The 21,463-nt window shown below is 45.3% G+C and overlaps 1 protein-coding gene across 3 annotated transcripts in view; it reads left to right on the top strand.

Moving 5' to 3' along the window:
- Positions 1 to 21,463, top strand: part of LOC139234157 (fibrillin-1-like) — a 602,997-nt gene that overhangs the window by 194,413 nt on the left and 387,121 nt on the right. For all 3 annotated transcript variants that reach the window (XM_070865155.1, XM_070865154.1, XM_070865156.1), the window contains one exon: positions 20,375 to 20,500. In XM_070865155.1, the coding sequence (XP_070721256.1) occupies positions 20,375 to 20,500 (126 nt within the window). The remainder of the gene's footprint in view (positions 1 to 20,374; positions 20,501 to 21,463) is intronic.

Below are 21,463 nucleotides of genomic sequence, written 5' to 3'. Positions count from 1 at the left end.
CAGAATCATCGGCATGGAAGGAAGGTGTCATCAACTCACCAATAACCTGCCCACCGATGCTCAGTTTAGTTTCTGCCAAGACCACTCAGCTCCAAAGCTCATTACAGCCTTGGTCGAAACATGGACAAAAGAGCTATATTCCAGAGGTGAGGTGACAGTGACTGCCCTTGACATCAAGGCAGCATTTTGACCAAGTGTTGCATCAAGGAGCCTTACTAAAATTTAATCGGAGAAAACTCTTCACTGGCTGGAGTCATACCTAGCACAAAGGAAGATGGTTGTGGTTGTAGGAGGCCAGTCATCTCAGCCCTAGGACATCGCTGCAGGCTCAGAGAGGTATCCTAAGCCCAATCATCTTCAGCTGCTTCATCAGTGACCTTCTCTCCATCATAAGATGAGAAGTGGGGATGTTCGCTGATGAGTCCAGCTCCATTAGCATCTCCTCCGATAATGAAGGAGTCTGTGGCAGCATGCAGCAAGACCTGGACAACATTCAGGCTTGGGCTGATAAGTGGCAAGTAACATTTGTGCCACACAAGTGCCAGGTAATAGCCATCTCCAACAAGAGATAGTCTAACCACCTTCAATCATAAGATAGAAATAGGAGCAGGAGTAGACTATACGGCCCTTCGAGCCTGCTCCGCCAGTGGCATTACCATCGTTGAATTCCCCACCATGAACATCTTGGGGGTCACCATTGAGCAGAAATTTAACTGGACCAGCCACATAAATACTATGGCTATAAGAACAGGTCAAAGGCTGGGTATTCTGCGGCGAGTGTCTCACCTCCTGACTCCCCCAAAGCCTTTCCACCATCTACAAGGCACAAGTCAGGAGTGTGATGGAATACTCTCCATTTGCCTGGATAAGTGCAACTCTAACAACACTCAAGAAGCTCAACACCATTCAGGACAAAGCAGTCTGCTTGATTGGCACCCCATCCACCATCTTAAACATTCATTCCCTCCATCACCGGCACACCGTGTACTTTCTACAAGCTGCACTGCAGCAACTCACCAAGGCTTAGAAACATAGAAAATAGGTGCAGGAGTAGGCCATTCTGCCCTTTGAGCCTGCACCGCCATTCAATGAGTTCATGGCTGAACATGCAACCTCAGTACCCCATTCCTGCTTTCTCGCCATACCCCTTGATCCCCCTAGTAGTAAGGACTATATCTAACTCCTTTTTGAATATATTTAGTGAATTGGCCTCAACAACTTTCTGTAGTAGAGAATTCCACAGGTTCACCACTCTCTGGGTGAAGAAGTTTCTCCTCATCTCGGTCCTATATGGCTTACGCCTTATCCTTAGACTGTGACCCCTGGTTCTAGACTTCCCCAACATTTCCCAGCTTCTACGACAGCACCTCCCAAACCCGTGACCTCTACCACCTAGAAGGACAGGGCAGCAGGAGCATGGGAACACCACACCTCCAAGTTCCTATCCAAGTCACACACCATCTTGACTTGGAAATATATCACTGTTCCTTCATCGTCGCTGGGTCAAAATGCTGGCACTCCCTATCTAACAGCACTGTGGGTGTATCTTTACTGCACAGACTGCAGCGGTTCAAGAAGGTGGCTCAGTACCTCATTCTCAAGGGCCATTAGGGATGAGCAATAAATGATGGCCTAGCAAGCGACGCCCCCATCCCATGATGAATACAAAAAATATATAAATGCTAAATTTTACCTTTTCTGATTCACTGACTTGGGTGAAAGGTCCTGTTTTATTAGAAATTCATTGGCAGCCTCTTTAATGACTTGTTCGTTTTTCCAAAAGCTTATTGGAGATGTAATTTATATCGAAATATGATGGCCTTGGTATTTTTAGTTTATATTTGTCCTTCAAATCACAACTTTCTTTTTAAAGTTCAAAATTCTTATTACAGAACAAATGTCTTTGTAGTCACAGACGCCATAAGTTAATTCTAATGTGAACAAAATTGTAGAAACTACTGATTTTTAACGATGTAACTATTTGTACTGCACTTTTTTTGACAGGTGTCTGTCCAACCCTCCCCCCTGCCTGTACTGCACTTTAATGACTGACAGGCGACAAGCCCCGCCCCCATCCCGGCCGAATCATTCCATCCACGTGGTGCCAAGAAGCAGGACCTGAGGCTCCGACTCACTCTCCTCCTGCTGGCATGGGCCCGATAGCGGCGGTCCTGGGCCCGGTGGTGAGAGAGAGGCTGGAGGGGTGGGGGGCGGGGAAGAGAGAGGAGAGGTGTGAGGGGGGGGGGGGAGAGGAGAAGAGAGAGGAGAGGTGGTGGGGATGGAGAGGAGAGGGAGAGAGGCTGGGGGCGAAGAGAGAGGAGACGGAGAGCGGATTGGGTGTGGGGGGGGGGGGGTAGAGGAGAGGGAAAGAGGCTGGGGGTAGAAGAGAGGAAGAGAGGCTGGGGGTGTGGGCGAGGAGAGGTAGAGCGGGGGGGGGGGAAGAGGAGAGAGAGAGAGGTTGGAGGAGGGGGGAAGAGGAGAGAGAGGTTGCGGGGGAGGGGAAGAGAGGCTGGGAGGGGGGAAGAGGAGAGAGAGAGGTTGGGGGGGGGAAGAGGAGGCGCTGGGGGATAGGGGGAGGAGTGAGGCTGGGGGGTGGGAGAGGAGAGGGGGAGAGGAAGGGGGGAGGAGAGGAAGAGGAGAGAGCGAGCGGCTGGGGTGTTGGGGGGGCAAGGAGAGGGAGAAAGGCTGGGATGGAGGGGGGGAAGAGAGAGGAGAGGGAGAGCGGGTGGGGGGGGAGGAGAGGAAGAGAGGAGGGAGGGGGAAGAGGAGAAAGAGAGAGAGGCTGGAGATGTAAGAGGAGAGGAGAGGGGGAGAGGCGGGCGGGGGGAGAGGAGAAGGGAAGAGGCTGGGATGGGAGGGGAGAGGAGAGGGAGAGAGGCTGGAGGTGGGGGGGAGATGGAGAGAGGTGGCGGGGGCAGAGAGGGAGAGCTGAGAGGGAGAGAGGCTGGGGGATGGAGGGAAGTGAGAGAGGCTGGGGGTGACGGAGAGGGAAAGAGGCTGAAGGGAGGGTGAAAAGAGAGGGAGAGGCTGGGGGAGGGGGAGGGGGGGGAGGGTGGATGAGAGAGAGAGAGAGGCGGGGGGTGGGGTGGGGTGGGGAGAGCGAGTGGCTGGGGGAGAGGGGAGAGTGAGAGGCTGGAGGGGAGGAGAGGGAGAGGGTCTTGGGGGGTGGGGGGGAAGGAGGGTGGCCGGGGGAGGAGAGGTTGGGGGGCGGTGGGGAGGCGAGGGAGAGGGGCTTGGGGGGTGGGGGGGAGGAGAGGGAGAGAGGCTGGGGGTGGGGATAGGAGCGGGGGAGAGGCTGGGGAGGGGGGGGGCGGCGGCGGGGAGAAGAGAGGGAGAGAGGATGGGGGCGGTGGAAAGAGAGGCTTTGGGGTGGGGGAAGAGAGCGGCTCGGGGTGGGGGTTGGTGAGAGAGGCGGGAGGGGGAAGAGAGGCGCTGGGAGAGGGATAAGAGAGACACGGGTGGTGGGGGGGGGGGGAGGTAGGTGGAGGAGAGCTCGGGAGCTCGGGGAAGACAGATCACGTTCTTCAACCCCCTACAAGGGACATCGTGGTGTGGATGATATCCAGAAGTCACCACACTGTCACTGTTCACTTCATATCCAATAAACCCATTAACAATCCGTACACAATGCATACACAGTTCCCCATCTATGGTGAGGGCATGATGCACTTGCGCTGGGACAAGGCACTTTGGCTGGGGAGGGATGCACTTGGACTGGAGTAAGGCACTTGGGTTGGGGGAGGCACGCACTTAAGCTGGGGGAGGTATGCACTTGGGCTGGGGGAGGGATGTATTTGGACTAGGGTAAATCACTTTAGCTGGTCCTTGCTGTCTTCTGGGGAGTACTGTCCTCTGTCGCTTCAGGAAGTCAAAGTGGTTCGAGTTACAATTTGCAATGTCAGTTGGGATGGGCGGTTCCAGTTATACGTTCCTGTGAAACTTCAGGGTGTGGCTTATCCTCCAAGGGGACCAATCAGAAACAAATGGTGGAGCACGTTGGCCATTTTGGCGGTAGAAATAAACGCGTCCAATTTTTAAAACAAAACTCTTTTATAAGATTTGTTCAAAAATACTGCTTACCGGTTATTGTTTCTGAAGGCTATTAGCTGTTGTAAGATATGGTACAATGCGTGCATGCATAGTCTAGTTTGGTACTGAGCAGTACAGATCTCGAAAGTCCCTAGTTTAATCCTTGGTTAGTTGATCTTACACAGGACTTGATACTATGAGCACTGCTTTTGCCACAGTTAGGGAGGAAGAAGGGGGAAATTAGATTTGATAGCTGTCCACTTTAATTGCATGTATGTGAATGTCAGGAGAACAGCTGAGATGTCCCTCTCCCTATCGATAAATATCTTGTCAGCACCCATGCCTTGGGTCACACGTGAAGAAAGGTTATTAGTTCAAGGCATACTTAAAACTGTAACCTACATTAGTATCATCATCGGCAGTCCCTCGGAATCGAGGAATACTTGCTTCCACTCTAAAAATGAGTTCTTAGGTGGCTGAACAGTCCAATATGAGAACCACAGTCCCTGTCACAGGTGGGACAGATAGTCGTTGAGGTAAAGGGTGGGTGGAACTGGTTTGCCGTACGCTCTTTCCACTGCCTGCGCTTGATTTCTGCGTGCTCTCGGCGATGAGACTCGAGGTGGGACTGGTTTGCCGTACCCTCTTTCCGCTGCCTGCGCTTGATTTCTGCGTGCTCTCGGCGATGAGACTCGAGGCCCTCCCGATGCACTTCCTCTACTTAGGGTGGTCTTTGGCCAGGGTCTCCCAGATGTTGGTTTCAGGAGAAAGAGGGAGAAAGTTTGGGGCCTGCTGAGTTTTAAAATTATTCTGTATTCTATAAAGACGAACTCTTCTGCTAACTCACAATACATTCCAGGACAGCACTTCCAGGTACATTGTTTTCAACACAACTAATATGGAGAATAAAAACAGAAGTTGCTGGAAATCTCAGCAGGTCAGGCAGCATCTGTGGAGAGGAAGCAGAGTGAACATTTCTGGTCGATGACCCTTTGTCTGACTGGAGGGTGTTCAGAAAGAACGGATTCTTAACAAGCACGGAAAGGGGGAGGGGGAAGAAAACAAAAGGAAAGGTCTGTGATAGGTTGGAAGACAGGAGAGATTGGAGAGACAAAAAGGGGTGATGGCCCAAATTCAAATGGTAATGACAGGAGTTAGAAAAACATTAGTCAAAATAGTGTGTGAATGGCGGAATAATGAACACCACCTCCAGTGCGCCAACGCATCCTTCAGCCACCTGAGGAGTTTTTCGAAGATCAGGCCCTCAAATCTGGCACCAAGCTCATGGTCTACAGGGCTGCAGTGATGTCCACCCTCCTGTATGGCTCAGAGACGTGGACCATATACAGTAGACACCTCAAATCGCAGGAGAAATACCACCAACGATGTCTCCGCAAGATCCTGCAAATCTCCTGGGAGGACAGACGCGCCAGTGTTCTCGATCAGGCCAACATCCCCAGTATAGAAACACTGACCACACCCGACCAGCTCCGTTGGGCGGGCCACATTGTTCGCATGCCTGACACAAGACTCCCAAAGCAAGCGCTCTACTCGGAGCTCCTACACCCTCAAAGCCTCCTTGATAAAATGTAACATCCCCACTGATACCTGGGATTCCTGACCAAAGACTGCTCTAAATGGAGGGTGGGGGAAGGGAGCCAGAGATTGATAGCGGCTACGCTCTCAAATTGTTAAATTCAATGTTGAGTGCAGAAGGCTGTAAAGTGCCTCAACGAAAGATGAGCTGTTCCTCGAGCTTGAGTTGAGCTTCATTGGAACAGTGTAGGATACTGAGGACGGAGATGTCAGAGTGGGAATGGAGTGAAGAATTAAAGTGGCTGGTGACCGGAAGCTCAGGGTCACACTTGCGAACTGAACGGAGGAGCTCCACAAAGCGGTCACCCAATCTACCCAAAACACTTGGATTAATTCCTACTTCAAATCAATTATTAATCTAACTAACAGCCAACTAACTCTGAGATAATGGCCCAAGTAATTAAAAAACTTCAACTTGTGTGTATTTGTGTTCATGGGTAGTCATCAAGGGGTATCCATGAGGGGCATTGAAAATACCAAGCTGTTCATTCCCAGTGACAGCTACATTCCTTCATTGTGAGGTGTCTCAAGCGATACAAAGCTTCCACTGCAGTGTGTCGGTTTAGTTTCCTATAGATGTAGAGCATAGAATCAGGCCATTCGGCCCAACTGGTCCATGCCTGTGTTTTGCTCCACACAACCCTCCTTTACCCCTCTTCATCTAACCCCATCAGCATAACGTGCTTATTCCTTTATCCCTCGCGTTTATCAAGTTTCCCTTTATGCTAGCCACCTCAACTATGCTTTGTGATAGTGAGATCCACATTATAACCATTCTCTGAATAAAGATGTTTCTCTTGAATTCCCTACTGGATTTATTAGTGACTATCTTATATTTATGCCCCTTGTTTTGGCCTCCCCCATAAGAGGAAACATCTCTATGTCTACTCCAATAAATCCTTTTATAATTTTACCGACCTCTGTATTAGGTCACCCCTCAGTCTTCTCTTTCCTAGAGAAAGGAGGCCCAGCATGTTTAATATTCCTGATAGGTATAACCTCTCAGTTCTGGCACCATCAATGTAAATATAAATGCACTTTCTCCATTGTCTGTATATCCTTTTTATAATATGGAGACCAGAACTGTGCACAATACTCTGTGGTCTAACCAAGGTTCTATACATGTGTAATAACTTTTCTGTTTTACAACTCTATCCCTCTAGAAATGAACCCCAGTGAATTGATTGCTTTTTCAATGGCCTTACTGATGTGCAACAGATTTGTGTATCTGTACATTTTAGATCCCTTTGCTCCTCTACCCTTATTTTCTAAGGAGTATGTGGCCACCTTACTCTTGCTTCCAAAATATACTATCTTATGCTTATCTATATTGAAATTCAGTTGCCAATTACATGCCCATTCTGTAACTTTATTAATGTCTTCCTGTATTTTGTCGCTATCTTCCTCAGTAATAATTATACCCCCAATTTGTTATTATCTGCAAATGTTTTATTTGTACTTCTGATTCCCAAGTCCAAATTCCACTGACCCTTGTGGAATACCATTTCCCACCTTTTACCAGTCTGAGGCCCCTATTTTCCACTTGCTGGATTTTTGGCTCCCGCACATGCCAATGTGTATGTTTGCACCAGAAAAAAAAATCGGGACTTTCGCCAAAGAAATATCTGAATTTGGCACAGTGCTCTCCGAAGTTAGTCTGGGGGGCGCGGAGCTTCTAATCTGGGCTTAAAAACTCTCTGGGCATGTGCAAAAAGCTGAAGTTGCCAGGGCAACCAGAGACGCTGAAGCTGCTTCTTCTTAGGCGGTCCCTTGAATTGAGGATGACTTGCTTTCACGCCAAAAAGGATGAGTTCAATGAGTTCACAGGTGTTTCAATAAAGGACCTAATATTTCAGGTCCTGAACTGCATATTGAAGGGTGGAAGATGCCTGTGCATGGACTTTCTTAACATGTGGTGGCCGTTGCACACCAGCCACCACACGGGCTTGACAGAGCTTGGTCTTGGTCCAGTGGCAAGGGTTAACCAAGACGACTGGAGACCAGCTCTACTATACGGACCTAGTACGCACACATATCGCAGTGTGGGCTGGCCTGTGCTGCCCCTGACCCCAAGCCTCTTCTGGGGTCTTTTTTAACCTCCCCGCAGCTCGCCAATTTTCTTCTCCGCTCCCGAGACGCAGTTTCTTTTGCTAGGCTAAGGTTTCTCGAGTACCGGCTGTTGTGTTGCACCTCACCCATGAGGCTAATCTTCATGTATAAGCCTTGACGGTGAGTGTTGGCTATTCATCCGTGAACGGGTGGAGGAGGTGGTGGTCAGATCCACTCCTGTCCTCTCCTCTCTACACACATGCAAACTTGCAGGGAGGCCCATTAGCAATCAGAAGCAGTAGCCCTGTTTGACTTTTCCTTCCCCTAACCTCCCCTACCCCTGCCAGACCCTCTACCAACACCCAGGCTGCAATCAGGAAACTCAGCACTAAACTGTGGGAAAATGTGAGGTTATCCACTTTGGTAGGAAAAATAAAAAAGCTAATTATTATTTAAATTGGGGGAGATTACAAAATGCTGCAGTACAGTGGGATCAGGGGGTCCTCGTACATGAAACACAAAAAATTAGCATGCAGGTACAGCAAGTAATTAGGAAGGCAAATGAAATGTTGGCCTTTATTGCAAGGGGGATAGAGTATAAAATTAGGGAAGTTCTGCCACAACTGTCCCTGCTGCAATTGGAGTACAGCGTATAGTTTTGGTCTCCTTATTTAAGGAGGGATATACTTGCAGTGGAGGCAGTTCAGAGAAGGTTCACGAGGTTGATTCCGGAGATGAAGGGGTTGTCCTATGAAGATAGGTTGAGAGGTTGGGCCTGTACTCTGGAGTTTAGAAGAATGAGAGGTGATCTTATTGAAACATACAAGATTCTGAGGGGGCTTGACAGGATAGATGTAGAGAGGATGTTTCCCCTCGTGGAGGAATCTAGAACTAGTGGGTATAGTTTCAGAATAAGGGGTTGCTATTTAAAACGGAGATGAGGAGAAAGTTCTTCTCTCAGATGGTCGTGAATCTTTGGAATTCTCTACCCCAGAGAGCTGTGGAGTCTGGGTGATTGAATATATTCAAGGTGGCGATAAACAGATCTTTAAACGATATGGGAGTTGAGGGTTATGGGGAGCGTGCGGGGAAGTGGAGCTGAGGCCAAGATCAGATCAGGCATGATCTCATTGAATGGTGGAGCAGGCTCGAGGGGCCAAATGGCTGTCTCCTGCTCCTATTTCTTATGTAGACCAGTGATCGAACCTGGGACATTCTTGGTCTGGTCAGCGCAGATATTCACTGTATAAGCCCACCAAACTACAGGAGGCTTGGGAAGCAGACTGTTCCCTCACACGGCACTGCATTACTGATCTCAGCCGCACTGCTGGGTGAAGCGAGCTGAAGCCCGCTCCCCCGAAAGGACTGCTACCCTACCACTGCCGAAAGAATCACAAAGGACCTCTTCCCTCGCTGGACCCGCGGCCACCGCACCCCCCCCCCCCCCCGGCTAGATCTGCTGCCACCGCACACCCCAGCTGGACCCACTGCAATCCCGGGCCAAAAGGACTGCTTCCCACTGGCTAGGCCCGCTGCAATCCCCAGCTGAATGGCCCTCCCGCTCCCGAACTTCAACTCGCAGGGGAGCGGGACTGAGTAGGGGGGCCATTCGGCCTGGGATTGCAGCAGTTCTAGCTGTTGGGGAGCAGTCCTTTAGGCCCGGGATTGCAGCAGGTCCAGCTGGTGGAAAGCAGTCCTTTCGGCCCGGGAATGCAATGGGGGGAGCCGTCCTTTCGGCCTGGAAATCTTCTTCCCTTGCTCCAAAAAGAGTTCCCTGTGGGGGAAAAAAAAAGGTAGTTTATCGTGTATTCTTATTGCTTCGCTCCTGTCTTCTTGTGCCCCGCGCTAATTCCTTAAGTTTACAGCCAGTGTCCAAACATTGCCGAAAGCTGGAAAGTGAGTGTTTCACGCCAAAAAACGTTTGGATGACAAAAAATGGCGCACAATCGTGGCGAAAATAGGGGCCATAGTAACTACCCTTAATCCCTACTCTCTGTTTTCTGTTTCATAACTAGCTAGCTTGCTATCCATTCTGCTACTTGCACCCTGACTACACATGCTCTGACCTTAGCCTTGAGTCTACTATGCGGTTAAGACCTTTTGAAAATCCAAATATATTGCATCTACTGCCTTACTCTTGTCTACTCTTTTTGTTACTTTTTCAGAGAATTCAATAAGGTTGGTTAAGCATGACCTTCCCTTTTGAAATCCGTGCTGACTATTCTTTACTATATTTTTGGTTTCGAGATGTTTTTCTATTACATCTTTGAGTAAATATTCCATTATTTTTCCAACCACCAATGTTAAGCTAATTAGTCTGTAGTTCCCTGGACCTTTTTAAATATAGGAACCATATTAGCTGACCACCAGTGCTCTGGCCCTATTCCCTTTTCTAATGATTTTTTAAATAGTAGTACCCCTGCTTTCTTTTCAATCCAAGCAACGTTTGTATGTTAATGGCCGCCGAAGTGTGACAGTGCTCGATTAATGGTATTAGTAAGAAATGTGCATTCCTACTCACTGGGGATTTGCTTCAGACTGTCCAAATTCAATTTCATAGGTTAGGGCTTAATTTGATCTCAAGCCCAATGTTGAGTAATCTACCAAACGTCACTTCCAAGTAGACCATAAGTAGAAATGAAACTGTTATAGATTTGATGGTCTACAAAAATAATACCTTAGAATAACGTGGATTATATATTTTATTCCATGAACAGTCAGTGGTAGCGCTATACTTGCCAGATTTGGTGAACTTTTCTTCACCCTGCTTTAAACATTTGAACTGCAGGAAAATTTTCTAATTGAAAGCTTTCTTTTTTTTTAACGTTAATAATTTGTGTTGATCTCAAGTTTTATACCCTGGTTTACATTCGAATTTCATGTACTGGCCAAAGTGTAATTTTTTTAGTATGTTAAGTCCCGTTTATTTTATTGACCAGCCTATCCAACAATCAGCTGAATGATCTCATAACACTTTACCAATGAGAATGGGCAAGGTAGCTACAATCAATAATTATCAACTTATTACTGTTGAACGTCCTACCTGAGACTTAACTCTACACTTCCACTCCCAAATGTAATTAATTACTTAGAGAATAGCAACATCAGAGTGGAACTTCCTCCTACACCTCAATAAGTCCTTTGGCCTTCACTTCCTGCCTCAGGAAAAGCTCCATCTATTCCATATTCCAGTCTTTACCATATGTATATTTGAGTTTTCCCCTATAAATTGTCAAGTGACAAGAAACTAAAATCACTTCAGCATGAATATTCAAATATTAATCTAAAAGCAATTAAAGACACAACTTAAGTATTTGTATATATCAGAACTAAACGAAACCATCTTTTTTGTTTAAAATATGGAAAATTCAAAATAATGACCTTAAGTGTCTAGCACTGTAAGACCATTTGAGGCAACCTTATTTATGCCATAATCCAAGAAAGCATGTAAACTTTACTGAATTGATTATTTAAGTCTTAAAATAAAATTATATTGTAATTTGGTTCCGAAGACTTTTCAGTAAAACATTGTATGATTAAGAAGTTTGCAGATGATACAAATATTGGCTGTGTGGTTGATAATGAAGACGATAGCTTTTGACTGCAGGAAGATATATCAATGAATGAACTGGTCAGGTGGAGAACAGTGGCAAGAGAAGTGTGAGGTAATGCATTTGCGGAGGGCTAACAAAGCAAGGGAATACACATTAAATGGTAGGACACTGAGAAGTGTAGAGAAACAAACGGACCTTGGTGTGCATGTCCACAGATCTCAGAAGGTAGCAGGCCAGGAAGATACGGTTGTTAAGAAGGCATACAGAATACTTGCCTTTAATAGCCCAGGCATTGAATACAAGAGCAGGGAGGTTATGCTTGAATTGTATAAAACATTAGTTAGGCCACAGCTAGAATACTGCATGCAGTTCTGGTCACCACATTACAGGAAAGATGTGATTGCACTAGAGAGGGTACAGAGGAGATTTATGAGGATGTTGCTTGGACTGGAGAATTTTTAGCTATGAGGAAAGATTGGATAGGCTAGGTTTGTTTTCTTTGGACCAGAGGAGGCTGAGGGGAGACCTTATTGAGGTGTATAAAATTATGAGGGACCGAGATAGAGTGGATAGAAAGGACCTATTTACTTTAGCAGAGGGGTCAACAACCAGGGGGCATAGATTTAAAATAATTGGTAGGAGGTTCAGAGGGGATTTGAGGGGAAGTGTTTCCACTCATTGGGTGGTATGGGTCTGGATCTCACTGCCTGAAAGGGTGGTAGAGGCAGAAACCCTCACCACATTTAAAAAGTACCTGGATATGCACTTGAAGTGCCGTAACCTACAGGGCTACGGGCCAAGAGCTGGAAAGTGGGATTAGGCTGGATAGCTCTTTGTCGACCGGCGCGGACGCAATGGGCCGAAATGACCTCCTGTGCTGTAAATTTCTATGATTCTATGATTGTGGAAGATTTTCCATTTCACGATCTGGATGTTGAGCATTACCTGGGCAGTCCGCAAAAATTTAAATGTGGTGGAGACGATTGAACAGCCCTTATGGACCCAACGGATTTTCAATCCATTTGTTTCAACAGAAGGAAATCAGGCGAGTTGTGTTACTGGTGTGTGGCCCTACATAGCAGATTACCTTCTCTGTGCTCCACCAAGGTGATGCATAACTCCCAGGAGGTAAAGACTAAAATCAATCTCCCTATCTCTGTAAAATTTGTATTAAAATGAAAAAAGTGTCTAACTTCTTTTTCCATATCATTGGGAATATAATTTTTTAATTGAATTGACATTTGACAAAAATTGGCCAGAAACATTCACTTGCAGTAAATTTGCTTATTAAAAATGGATCTTTTGATTCATGCAAAGGCTATGAAAAGTTTAAATCAAAATATGACATAGTTTCAGAGCTTTGAAATCTGAAATAATGAAAGCATGCAAAATTATGGTTTTGGATGAACATGACATGCCAAATCTGGAAAAAACCTCATCACAGATTAAATCTATATTATCTCAAACAAAAGTCCCCAAACTGTCTAAACTGAGGCCCACTCAGTATAAACTATGTTGCTGATTAGTTCTATCCCACAATGCCTCACAACAGCCTTTGGAAAAATTCTGTGCTGCATTTGGCTTCCATTATAATTCTTCCAGCTGTATAAATTCTTTCATTGTCTGTGTGTCTGGTAGGAAATAGGAGGAGGTTAAAGGGGGAAGCTTTCCTAGACTGCTATATTTACTGATATGATGCATTTGAATTTGGAATATGGTATATCCGCTTAAAGAGCGATCTTTATATTCAGAAAGTTTGTTTTACTATAACATGTTCAGTATAATAAAACAGATTTGAAATTGCATTTAACAGCTGTTAATTTGTCAAGAAATGTTGCACAGAAATTTTGGATTAGGGTTTCTGCAGACTACACACAGAAGATGGTTAAATTGCAAATGTTTATATTACAATCTATTGAATAAATAATTCATGCAATTAAAATTAAAAACGCATTCACTTGGATGAGAGTAGAGTGTCTATAATTGACTATTAAATCAGGTGAAAATTAGGAATGGGGTTAAACTTCAGCTTCAGAACAATCAAAATTCACATCTTAAAATCCAGAGCACAGGATTACGAATTCACAAAGTTTCAAACATTTACTTGCCACAAAGAATAAGGATGTAAATCTCACCCACAACCCCTTTTGACTAAACTCATCCTCATTTGACTGATGGGAATAAATGCATACTGACTGCTAAGCTAGAATTTCCTCAGTTCTACTCCGTTTTGGGTATTCTTCCCATGGGTGGGGTAAAAAATTGAAAAGGTAACATGGACAAAAGAGCTGAATTCCAGAAGTGAGGTGAGAGTGACAGCTCTTGACATCATAGGATATACAGCACAGAAACAGGTCGTTTGGCGCAACCAGTCCATGCTGGCGTTTAGGCACCACTCGAGTTTCCTCTCCTCTTTCCTCATCTAACTCTATCAGCATAACCCTCTACTCCCTTCTTCCTTGTGGTTATCTAGCCTCCCCTTAAATGCATCTATATTATTTGCCCCAACTACTCCCTGTGGTAGCGAGTTCTACATTCTCAGCACTCTCTGGGTAAAGAAGTTTCTTCTGAATTCCCTAATTGATTTTTTGGTGACTCATCATATCATCATAGGCAGTCCCTCGAAATCGAGGAAGATTTGCTTCCATTCCAAAAGTGAGTTCTCAGGTGACTGAACAGTTCAATACGGGAATTATAGTCTCTGTTGCAGGTGGAACAGACAATCATTGGAGGAAAAGGTGTGTGGGGAGTCTGGTTTGCCGCATGCTCCTTCCGCTGCCTGTGCTTGTTTTCTGCATGCTCTCAGCGACGAGACTCGAGGTGCTCAACGCCCTCTCGGATTCTCTTCCTCCACTTAGAGCGGTCTTTGGCTAGGGACTCCCAGGTGTTGGTGGGGATGTTGCACTTTATCAAGGAGGCTTTGAGGGTGTCCTTGAAACGGTTCCTCTGCCCACCTGAGGCTCGCTTGCCTTGTAGAAGTTCCGAGTAGAGCGCTTGCTTTGGGGATCTTGTGTCCAGCATGCAGATAATGTGGCCCTCCCAACGGAGCTGGTTGAGTGTGGTCAGTGCTTCAATGTTGGCCTGATCGACAACACTGACGTTGGTGCGTCTGTCCTCCCAAGGGATTGGCAGGATCTTGCGGAAGCATCATTGGTGGTATTTTCCAGCGATTGGAGGTGTCTACTGTATATGGTCTACGTCTCTGAGCCATACAGGAGGGCGGGTATCACTACAGCCCTGTAGACCATAAGCTTGGTGCCAGATTTAAGGGTCTGATCTGCGAACACACTCTTCCTCAGGTGGCCAAAGGCTGCGCTGGCGCACTGGAGACGGTGTTGAACCTCGTTGATATCTGCCCTTGCTGATAATAGGCTCCCAAGGTATGGAAAATGGTTCACGTTGTCCAGGGCCACGCCGTCGATATTGATGATTGGGGGAGGGGGGGGGCGGGCAGTGCTGTGTGGTGGGGTCAGGTTTGTGGAGGACCTTTGTCTTACAGATGTTTTCGTAAGGCCCATGCTTTCGTACGCCTCGGTGAAGATATTGACGATCGTTTGGAGTTCAGCCTCTGAATATGCGCAGACGCAAGCGTCGTCCGCGTACTGTAGTTCGACGACAGAGGATGGGACGGTCTTGGGTCTGGCCTGGAGGGTACGAAGGTTGGACGGAATCAGCACTGTGACTCCGGGAGGAGCTCCTCAGCCACAGGGAGAAGACGGTTGAGGAGGATTCTAGCGATGACTTTCCCAGTGGCTGACAACAAGGAGATTCCTCTGTCGTTACCGCAGTCGGACTTGTCTCCTTTTTTAAAGATGGTCATGATTACTTCATCTCTGAGATCTCCCGGCATGCTCTCCTCCTTCCAGATGAGAGAGATGAGGTCATTAATTCGTGCGAGTAGTGCCTCTCCACCATATTTTAGTGCCTCAGTGGGAGAGATTGGTGACTATCTTATATTGATGGCCTCTAGTTTTGCTCTTCCCCATAAGTGGAAATACTAGAAGAGAGGAAGAGAATTTAAAAAGATCTGTTTATTCGCAACACCAAAAGCTCTGCTTGATCCTCTTGGATGACAAGTCCTGATTGCTGATTGGTCCCCTTGGAGGACAAGACACACTCAGCAGTTTCTCTTCAATCTATAATTAGATGCTCTCTGCCTACATAATCAGTTACTTTACAAACTGTAATTCGAGCCATCTGACTGCTTACTCCAGTCAGAGCAGAGCTCACTTGGAACAGACAGGGCTTACCCTCGCGGGTGAAGACTTTCTCCCACTGCCCAAACAAATTCCTGCCCCCATCGCCCAAGTTCCTGGCCTACTCGCCCCGCCACCCAAGTTCCTGAGCTTTTCCCCCTGCCCAAGTTTCTCCACCGCCCCACTCCCACCGGATTTATGACCGCCTCCCCCCAACAAGTTCCTGACCGTTCCCCCTCCCCTGCCCCCCCATAGATGGGGCATTGTGTGTGAGTCACGGATTGTTAACAGGTTTATTGGGTATGAAGTGAATAGTGACAGTGTCGTGACTTCCGGATTTCAACCAGTCCAATGATAACATTTGCCACACACACCGAGCTTTCCAAGAAATCAACCAGATCAAGGGGGAGGATAATGAGAACATGGTGCAGGTGTAAAGGTGGTAGGATTGGATGAATGTGAACTGTCTTACCATCTGAATCACATTCTCGCTCTCATTTCCACCCACCCCACCCCCGGCCCCCCCCAGGCCTGAATCACACTCTTCCTCTATCCCTACTAAGCTCTCCATACTCTTTACACTCCCCCCCCCACCACCCCCCGAATTTCTGACCTCCTTTCTCTGCCCCCTCCGATTCCCCCTCTCCCCGATTCCCTCTCTCTCTCCGATTCCCTCTCCTCCGATTCCCTCTTTCCCTCCGGTTATCTCTCTTTGATTCCCTTTCTCTCTCCCTCCTCTCCCTCGGATTCTCTCTCTCTTCGATTCCCTCTCTCTATCTTCGATTCCCCCTCTCTCTCCCTCCAATTCCCCCTCCGATATCTGCAGTTGGCATATGTCCTTTTGATTTCTCCTTCAGACTGCAGCTCCAATACTTCGTTCTCATTCTTGGTGGGGTCTTTGGCCAGTCTTCCATTTCGCATTATGGCTGTCTTTTTTTGAGAAGAAAAATGTAGACAGTGCTTTCTGGTTGCTATAAAATACCATCCAATCCATGGGTCAGCAGGCAAGGCATTATGGGGTGATGAAATAAACAATTGTATATCATGTGAAACTTTCTATGGGGTCCTTCATGTAAGGCTAAGAGTAGAGGAACACTTGCAGATGAAGGTTGGTATAAAGTACCCCTGAAGAATCTACTGGATATTATTGTTAAGCTCTTGAAAAACTTTAACTTAATGCGGATAAGGTGGTTGTTAGTGTCAAGCACAGTGAATTCTTGGAAGGTATGTCCGATTCTTATTACCTTGTCTGGTCTGGTCAGATCATTAATCTTCTAACATTGAGTTGCTTTGTGGACGGTCATGGAGGTGGAAATTATTGTCAGAGCCATCTCCCACATCTGTGCCTTGGCTGTTTCTTTAGCTGGCCTCCTCAGCTGCATCCCAAGTGAAATGTTGCTTATCTTGACCTGGGCAGTTTAACCTTTATTTCCGACCCCACCTACAGAAACATGGTCCTGCCAAAGGTTGAGCCTGTACCTGGGTTATGTCAGGTTGAATGATAGGATTTGAATCTGCAAATGTAACTGAGGTGGATTAGGCAGAGTGCTCTTTCTGATTAGTGCCCAGGTAGTGTGAAGGGAGAGAGAATATCAGGGCTTAGATTTCTACCAAAGACTTATTGGAAGGTGCGTCTCTAGAATTGATATTTCAGCACTCCATATTATTATTTTCATCAATGCTAGGTTCTAAATAAGGGCATAGAAACATAGAAAATAGGTGCAGGAGTAGGCCATTCGGCCCTTCGAGCCTGCAACACCATTCAATAAGATCATGGCTGATCATTCACCTCAGTACCCCTTTCCCACTTTCTCTCCATACCCCTTGATCCCTTTAGCCGTAAGGGCCATATCTAACTCCCTCTTGAATATATCCAATGAACTGGCATCAACAACTCTCTGGTAGGGAATTCCACAGATTAACAACTCTCTGAGTGAAGAGGTTTCTCCTCATCTCAGTCCTAAATGGCTTACCCCTTATCCTTAGATTATGTCCCTGGTTTTGGACTTACCCAACATCGGGAACATTCTTCCTGCATCTAACCTGTCCAGTCCCGTCAGAATTTTATGTGTTTCTGTGAGATCCCCTCTCATCCTTCTAAACTCCAGTGAATACAAGCCCAGTCGATCCAGTCTCTCCTCATATGTCAGTCCTGCCATCCCAGGAATCAATCTGGTGCACCTTTGCTGCACTCCCTCAATAGCAAGAACGTCCTTCCTCAGATTAGGAGACCAAAACTGAACACAATGTTCCAGGTGAGGCCTCACCAAGGCCCTGTACAACTGCAGTAAGACCTCCCTGCTCCTGTACTCAAATCCCCTAGCTATGAAGGCCAACATCCCATTTGCCTTCTTTACCGCCTGCTACACCTGTATGCCAACCTTCAATGACTGATGTACCATGACACCCAGGTCTCGTTGCACCTCCACTTTTCCTAATCTGCCACCATTCAGATAATATTCTGCCTTTGTGTTTTTGCCCCCAAAGTGGATAACCTCACATTTATCCACATTATACTGCATCTGCCACGCGTTTTCCCATTCACCTAACCTGTCCAAGTCACCCTGCAGCCTTTTAGCATCCTCCTCACAGCTCACACCGACCGCCACCCAGCTTGGTATCATCTGCAAACTTGGAGATATTACACTCAATTTCCTCATCCAAATCATTAATGAATATTGTAAATAGCTGGGGTCCCAGAACTGAGCCCTGCGGCACCCCACTAGTCACTGCCTGCCATTCTGAAAAGGACCCGTTTTTCCCGACTCTCTGCTTCCTGTCTGCCAACCAGTTCTCTATCCACATCAGTACATTACCCCCAATACCATGTGCTTTGATTTTGCACACCAATCTCTTGTGCGGGACCTTGTCAAAAGTCTTTTGAAAGTCCAAATACACCACATCCACTTGTCCACTCTGCTAGTTACATCCTCAAAAAATTCCGGAAGATTCGTCAAGGATGATTTCCCTTTCATAAATCCATGCTAACTTGGACCGATTCTGTCACTGCTTTCAAAATGCGCTGCTATTTCATCCTTAATGATTAATTCCAACATTTTCCCCACTACTGATGTCAGGCTAACCGGTCTATAATTACCCGTTTTCTCTCTCCCTCCTTTCTTAAAAAGTGGTGTTACATTAGCTACCCTCCAGTCTATAGCAACTGATCCAGAGTCGATAGACAGTTGGAAAATAATCACCAATGCATCCACTATTTCTAGGGCTATTTCCTTAGTACTTTGTGATCCAGACCATCAGGCCCCGAGGATTTATCGGCCTTTAATCCCATCAATTTCCCTAACACAATTTCCCACCTAATAAGGATTTCCTTCAGTTCCTCCTTCTCAGTCGACCCTCGGTCCCCTAGTATTTCCGGAAGGTTATTTGTGTCTTCCTTTGTGAAGACAGAACCAAAGTATTTGTTTAACTGGTCCGCCATTTCTTTTTTCCCCATTATAAATTCACCTGAATCTGACTGCAAGGGACCTACATTTGTTTTCACTAATCTTTTTCTCTTCACATATCTATAGAAGCTTTTGCAGTCAGTATTTATGTTCTCAGCAAGCTTCCTCTCGTACTCTATTTTCCTCCTCATAATTAGACCCTTTGTCCTCCTCTGCTGTATTATAAAATTCTCCCAGTCCTCAGGTTTGCTGCTTTTTCTGGCCAATTTATATGCCTCTTCCTTGGATTTAACACCATCCTTAATTTCCCTTGTTAGCAGAAAGAGTCATCTTCTAATACAATGAATCTCAAAATTAAAAAGACGACATAATAGTCAAGAATGAGCTGCAGAATCCTAGCCAAAACTTACACTTAGAGTCCTGGAACTAAAAGAAGGAACTATCTTTGCAGCAGCCAACAGACTCTTCAAGCAACCCTTTCAGCTGAATCAGTTGGTTCGGTACCATCCCATACACTTAAGAATGGGCTAATGGTTTAGCTCTTAGTGGTGTAACAACAAAGAGAATATCATATTGGGCCTGTTTTCACAGCTTAAGTCCTGTTCTTTGAGCAAAACATTCGATGTATCCATTTCAGATTGTGTCTCAAATGATTTCCAGGCATCTGACTGCCAAATCAAGCTGCTTGGAATAACACTGATAAATAAGGAAGCATGATGGTCAAAACTCTGGAGTTATACCCTTGAGTCTATCAAAGGTGCTGAGTGTAATGGATTGTAACGATGTTCAATTTCAATTCATGAGAAATTTTGCATTTTATCTTTTTTGTATTGACTTGTAGCTTGGCCTAGACACTGGAATGTTTAAAGTGCAGGTTGTGGCTTTAAAAATTGTAGCATTCATTTATCTTAACTTACAAGCTAGCAGGTAAAGCCAGGTAACAAATACACCACTGAGAGCATTCTCTATATATTATGAATTTAAATTGGCCTTGTTATAACTGCATTGTTAAAAAATGACTGGTTTAAGAAGTGGAAAATCTACAAAAAAGTGCCTGAGATTCGAATTTAATTCAGTTAAATCTTGCCTTGTGAGATTCAGTGTTGTTAGAAGTTGTTTTGAAATATTTGAAAGTGCAACAGCTTTGATTAATTGGAATGGATACCTTTTTCATCATCTTTTATGATTTTGACATCAGATCAGAGAAAGAGAGTCAAGCTGGTATCCTATTCTCTTTAGTTCACATGTTGGCTTGGTAAATGATGCCAGCAACAAACTGAAAAACTTAAATGCCCTTAATCCTAGGAAGTGGATTGGAGTTAAGGGTGTAAATTATGGTGTCTCACACCGACGCACTTCGACTAGGGGAGCGGAACCACAGAAAACACAAATCCTTCATATTTGTTAATAACATTTCCTGTACTGATGAGGATAATAGATAAACAGACGATAATTGTGAATGGTTTATTGCTGAGTAATACTGAGATGGTGCAATTGTTGAAACTTGAAGGATAATCTAACAAAATTTTTTTACTTTCTTTGGCAGATGTGGATGAATGCCAAGCCATCCCAGGGAGCTGTCAAGGGGGAAATTGTATAAACACTGTGGGCTCCTTTGAATGTAAATGCCCAGCTGGACATAGGTTTAGTGAAGTAACGCAAAAATGTGAAGGTAAGACAAAAGATCAATGCACCTCAAATATATTCTAAAAGTCAATGATTTTAATGTCATATACTGGTACTTGCGTTCTGTAATTTTACACATGCATAAGAACATAAACCATAAATTACCAAATTAGTAATTCTGCCTTTATTAATTTGCACACAAATCCCATGACAAAACATGTAATTGTTAAATAAGTTCTATCCTAGTCAGGATTTATGATTCTAAAAATATATAAATACTAAGGTGTATTAAACCACACCTTAATTAAAATGAATTGTTATGTTACCTTTTTATATATGTATATATATATATATATAGTGCACTACCGTGAGAAGGCTATATATGGAGGCCAGAGCCATTATTTGAACAAGTTCATGCATTTCTCGAGGTCAGCTCAAGATGTGCATAGGTGAAGGACTGGGAGCAGATCATCAACCTGTGCTGCCTAAAGCAGTTATTGGGTATCATGAGGGATGGGGAATGAATAAACTAAACAATAGAGAAGTATGTACCCTCACAGGATAACAGAGCACAATTTACAGTCAGCTCTATTAGTACTGAAACTGCAGCAGCATTTCCTTCATTAATGTGCAAGCCCATTGATGCAAACATTAGTGCAGCAATGAAGGCTCTATGTGGATATAATTATTTGTCATTATGAAATTAGATCATACTTTTAGTCTGCAGAATTGTAGTTTACTTTGTTCCCTGTTTCCTAATTGCAGTCTTTTCACACTTCATCAATTCAATTGCTCCACTCCAGTTTCGGGTGGAGTTGCTCCTATTTTTTTGGAGTAACTATTTTAGTTCGGAGTATCTTAGAAATCGCAATTCTTGGCATTTAGTTTGCTTCAGTTCTAGTGAGTTAGTTTACTTTCGTTTTAGTTCAGTTTTTTTTTCAAAAGGGCATTACCAGTCACTTATGCCTGTTTTGCAAGTTTAGGCACCGAAAAATTACTCCAAACTAAC

This window comes from Pristiophorus japonicus, chromosome 21, assembly GCF_044704955.1.
Source record: "Pristiophorus japonicus isolate sPriJap1 chromosome 21, sPriJap1.hap1, whole genome shotgun sequence".
Classification (NCBI taxonomy): Eukaryota; Metazoa; Chordata; class Chondrichthyes; family Pristiophoridae; genus Pristiophorus; species Pristiophorus japonicus.
This window is presented reverse-complemented; position numbering and strand designations above follow the sequence as displayed.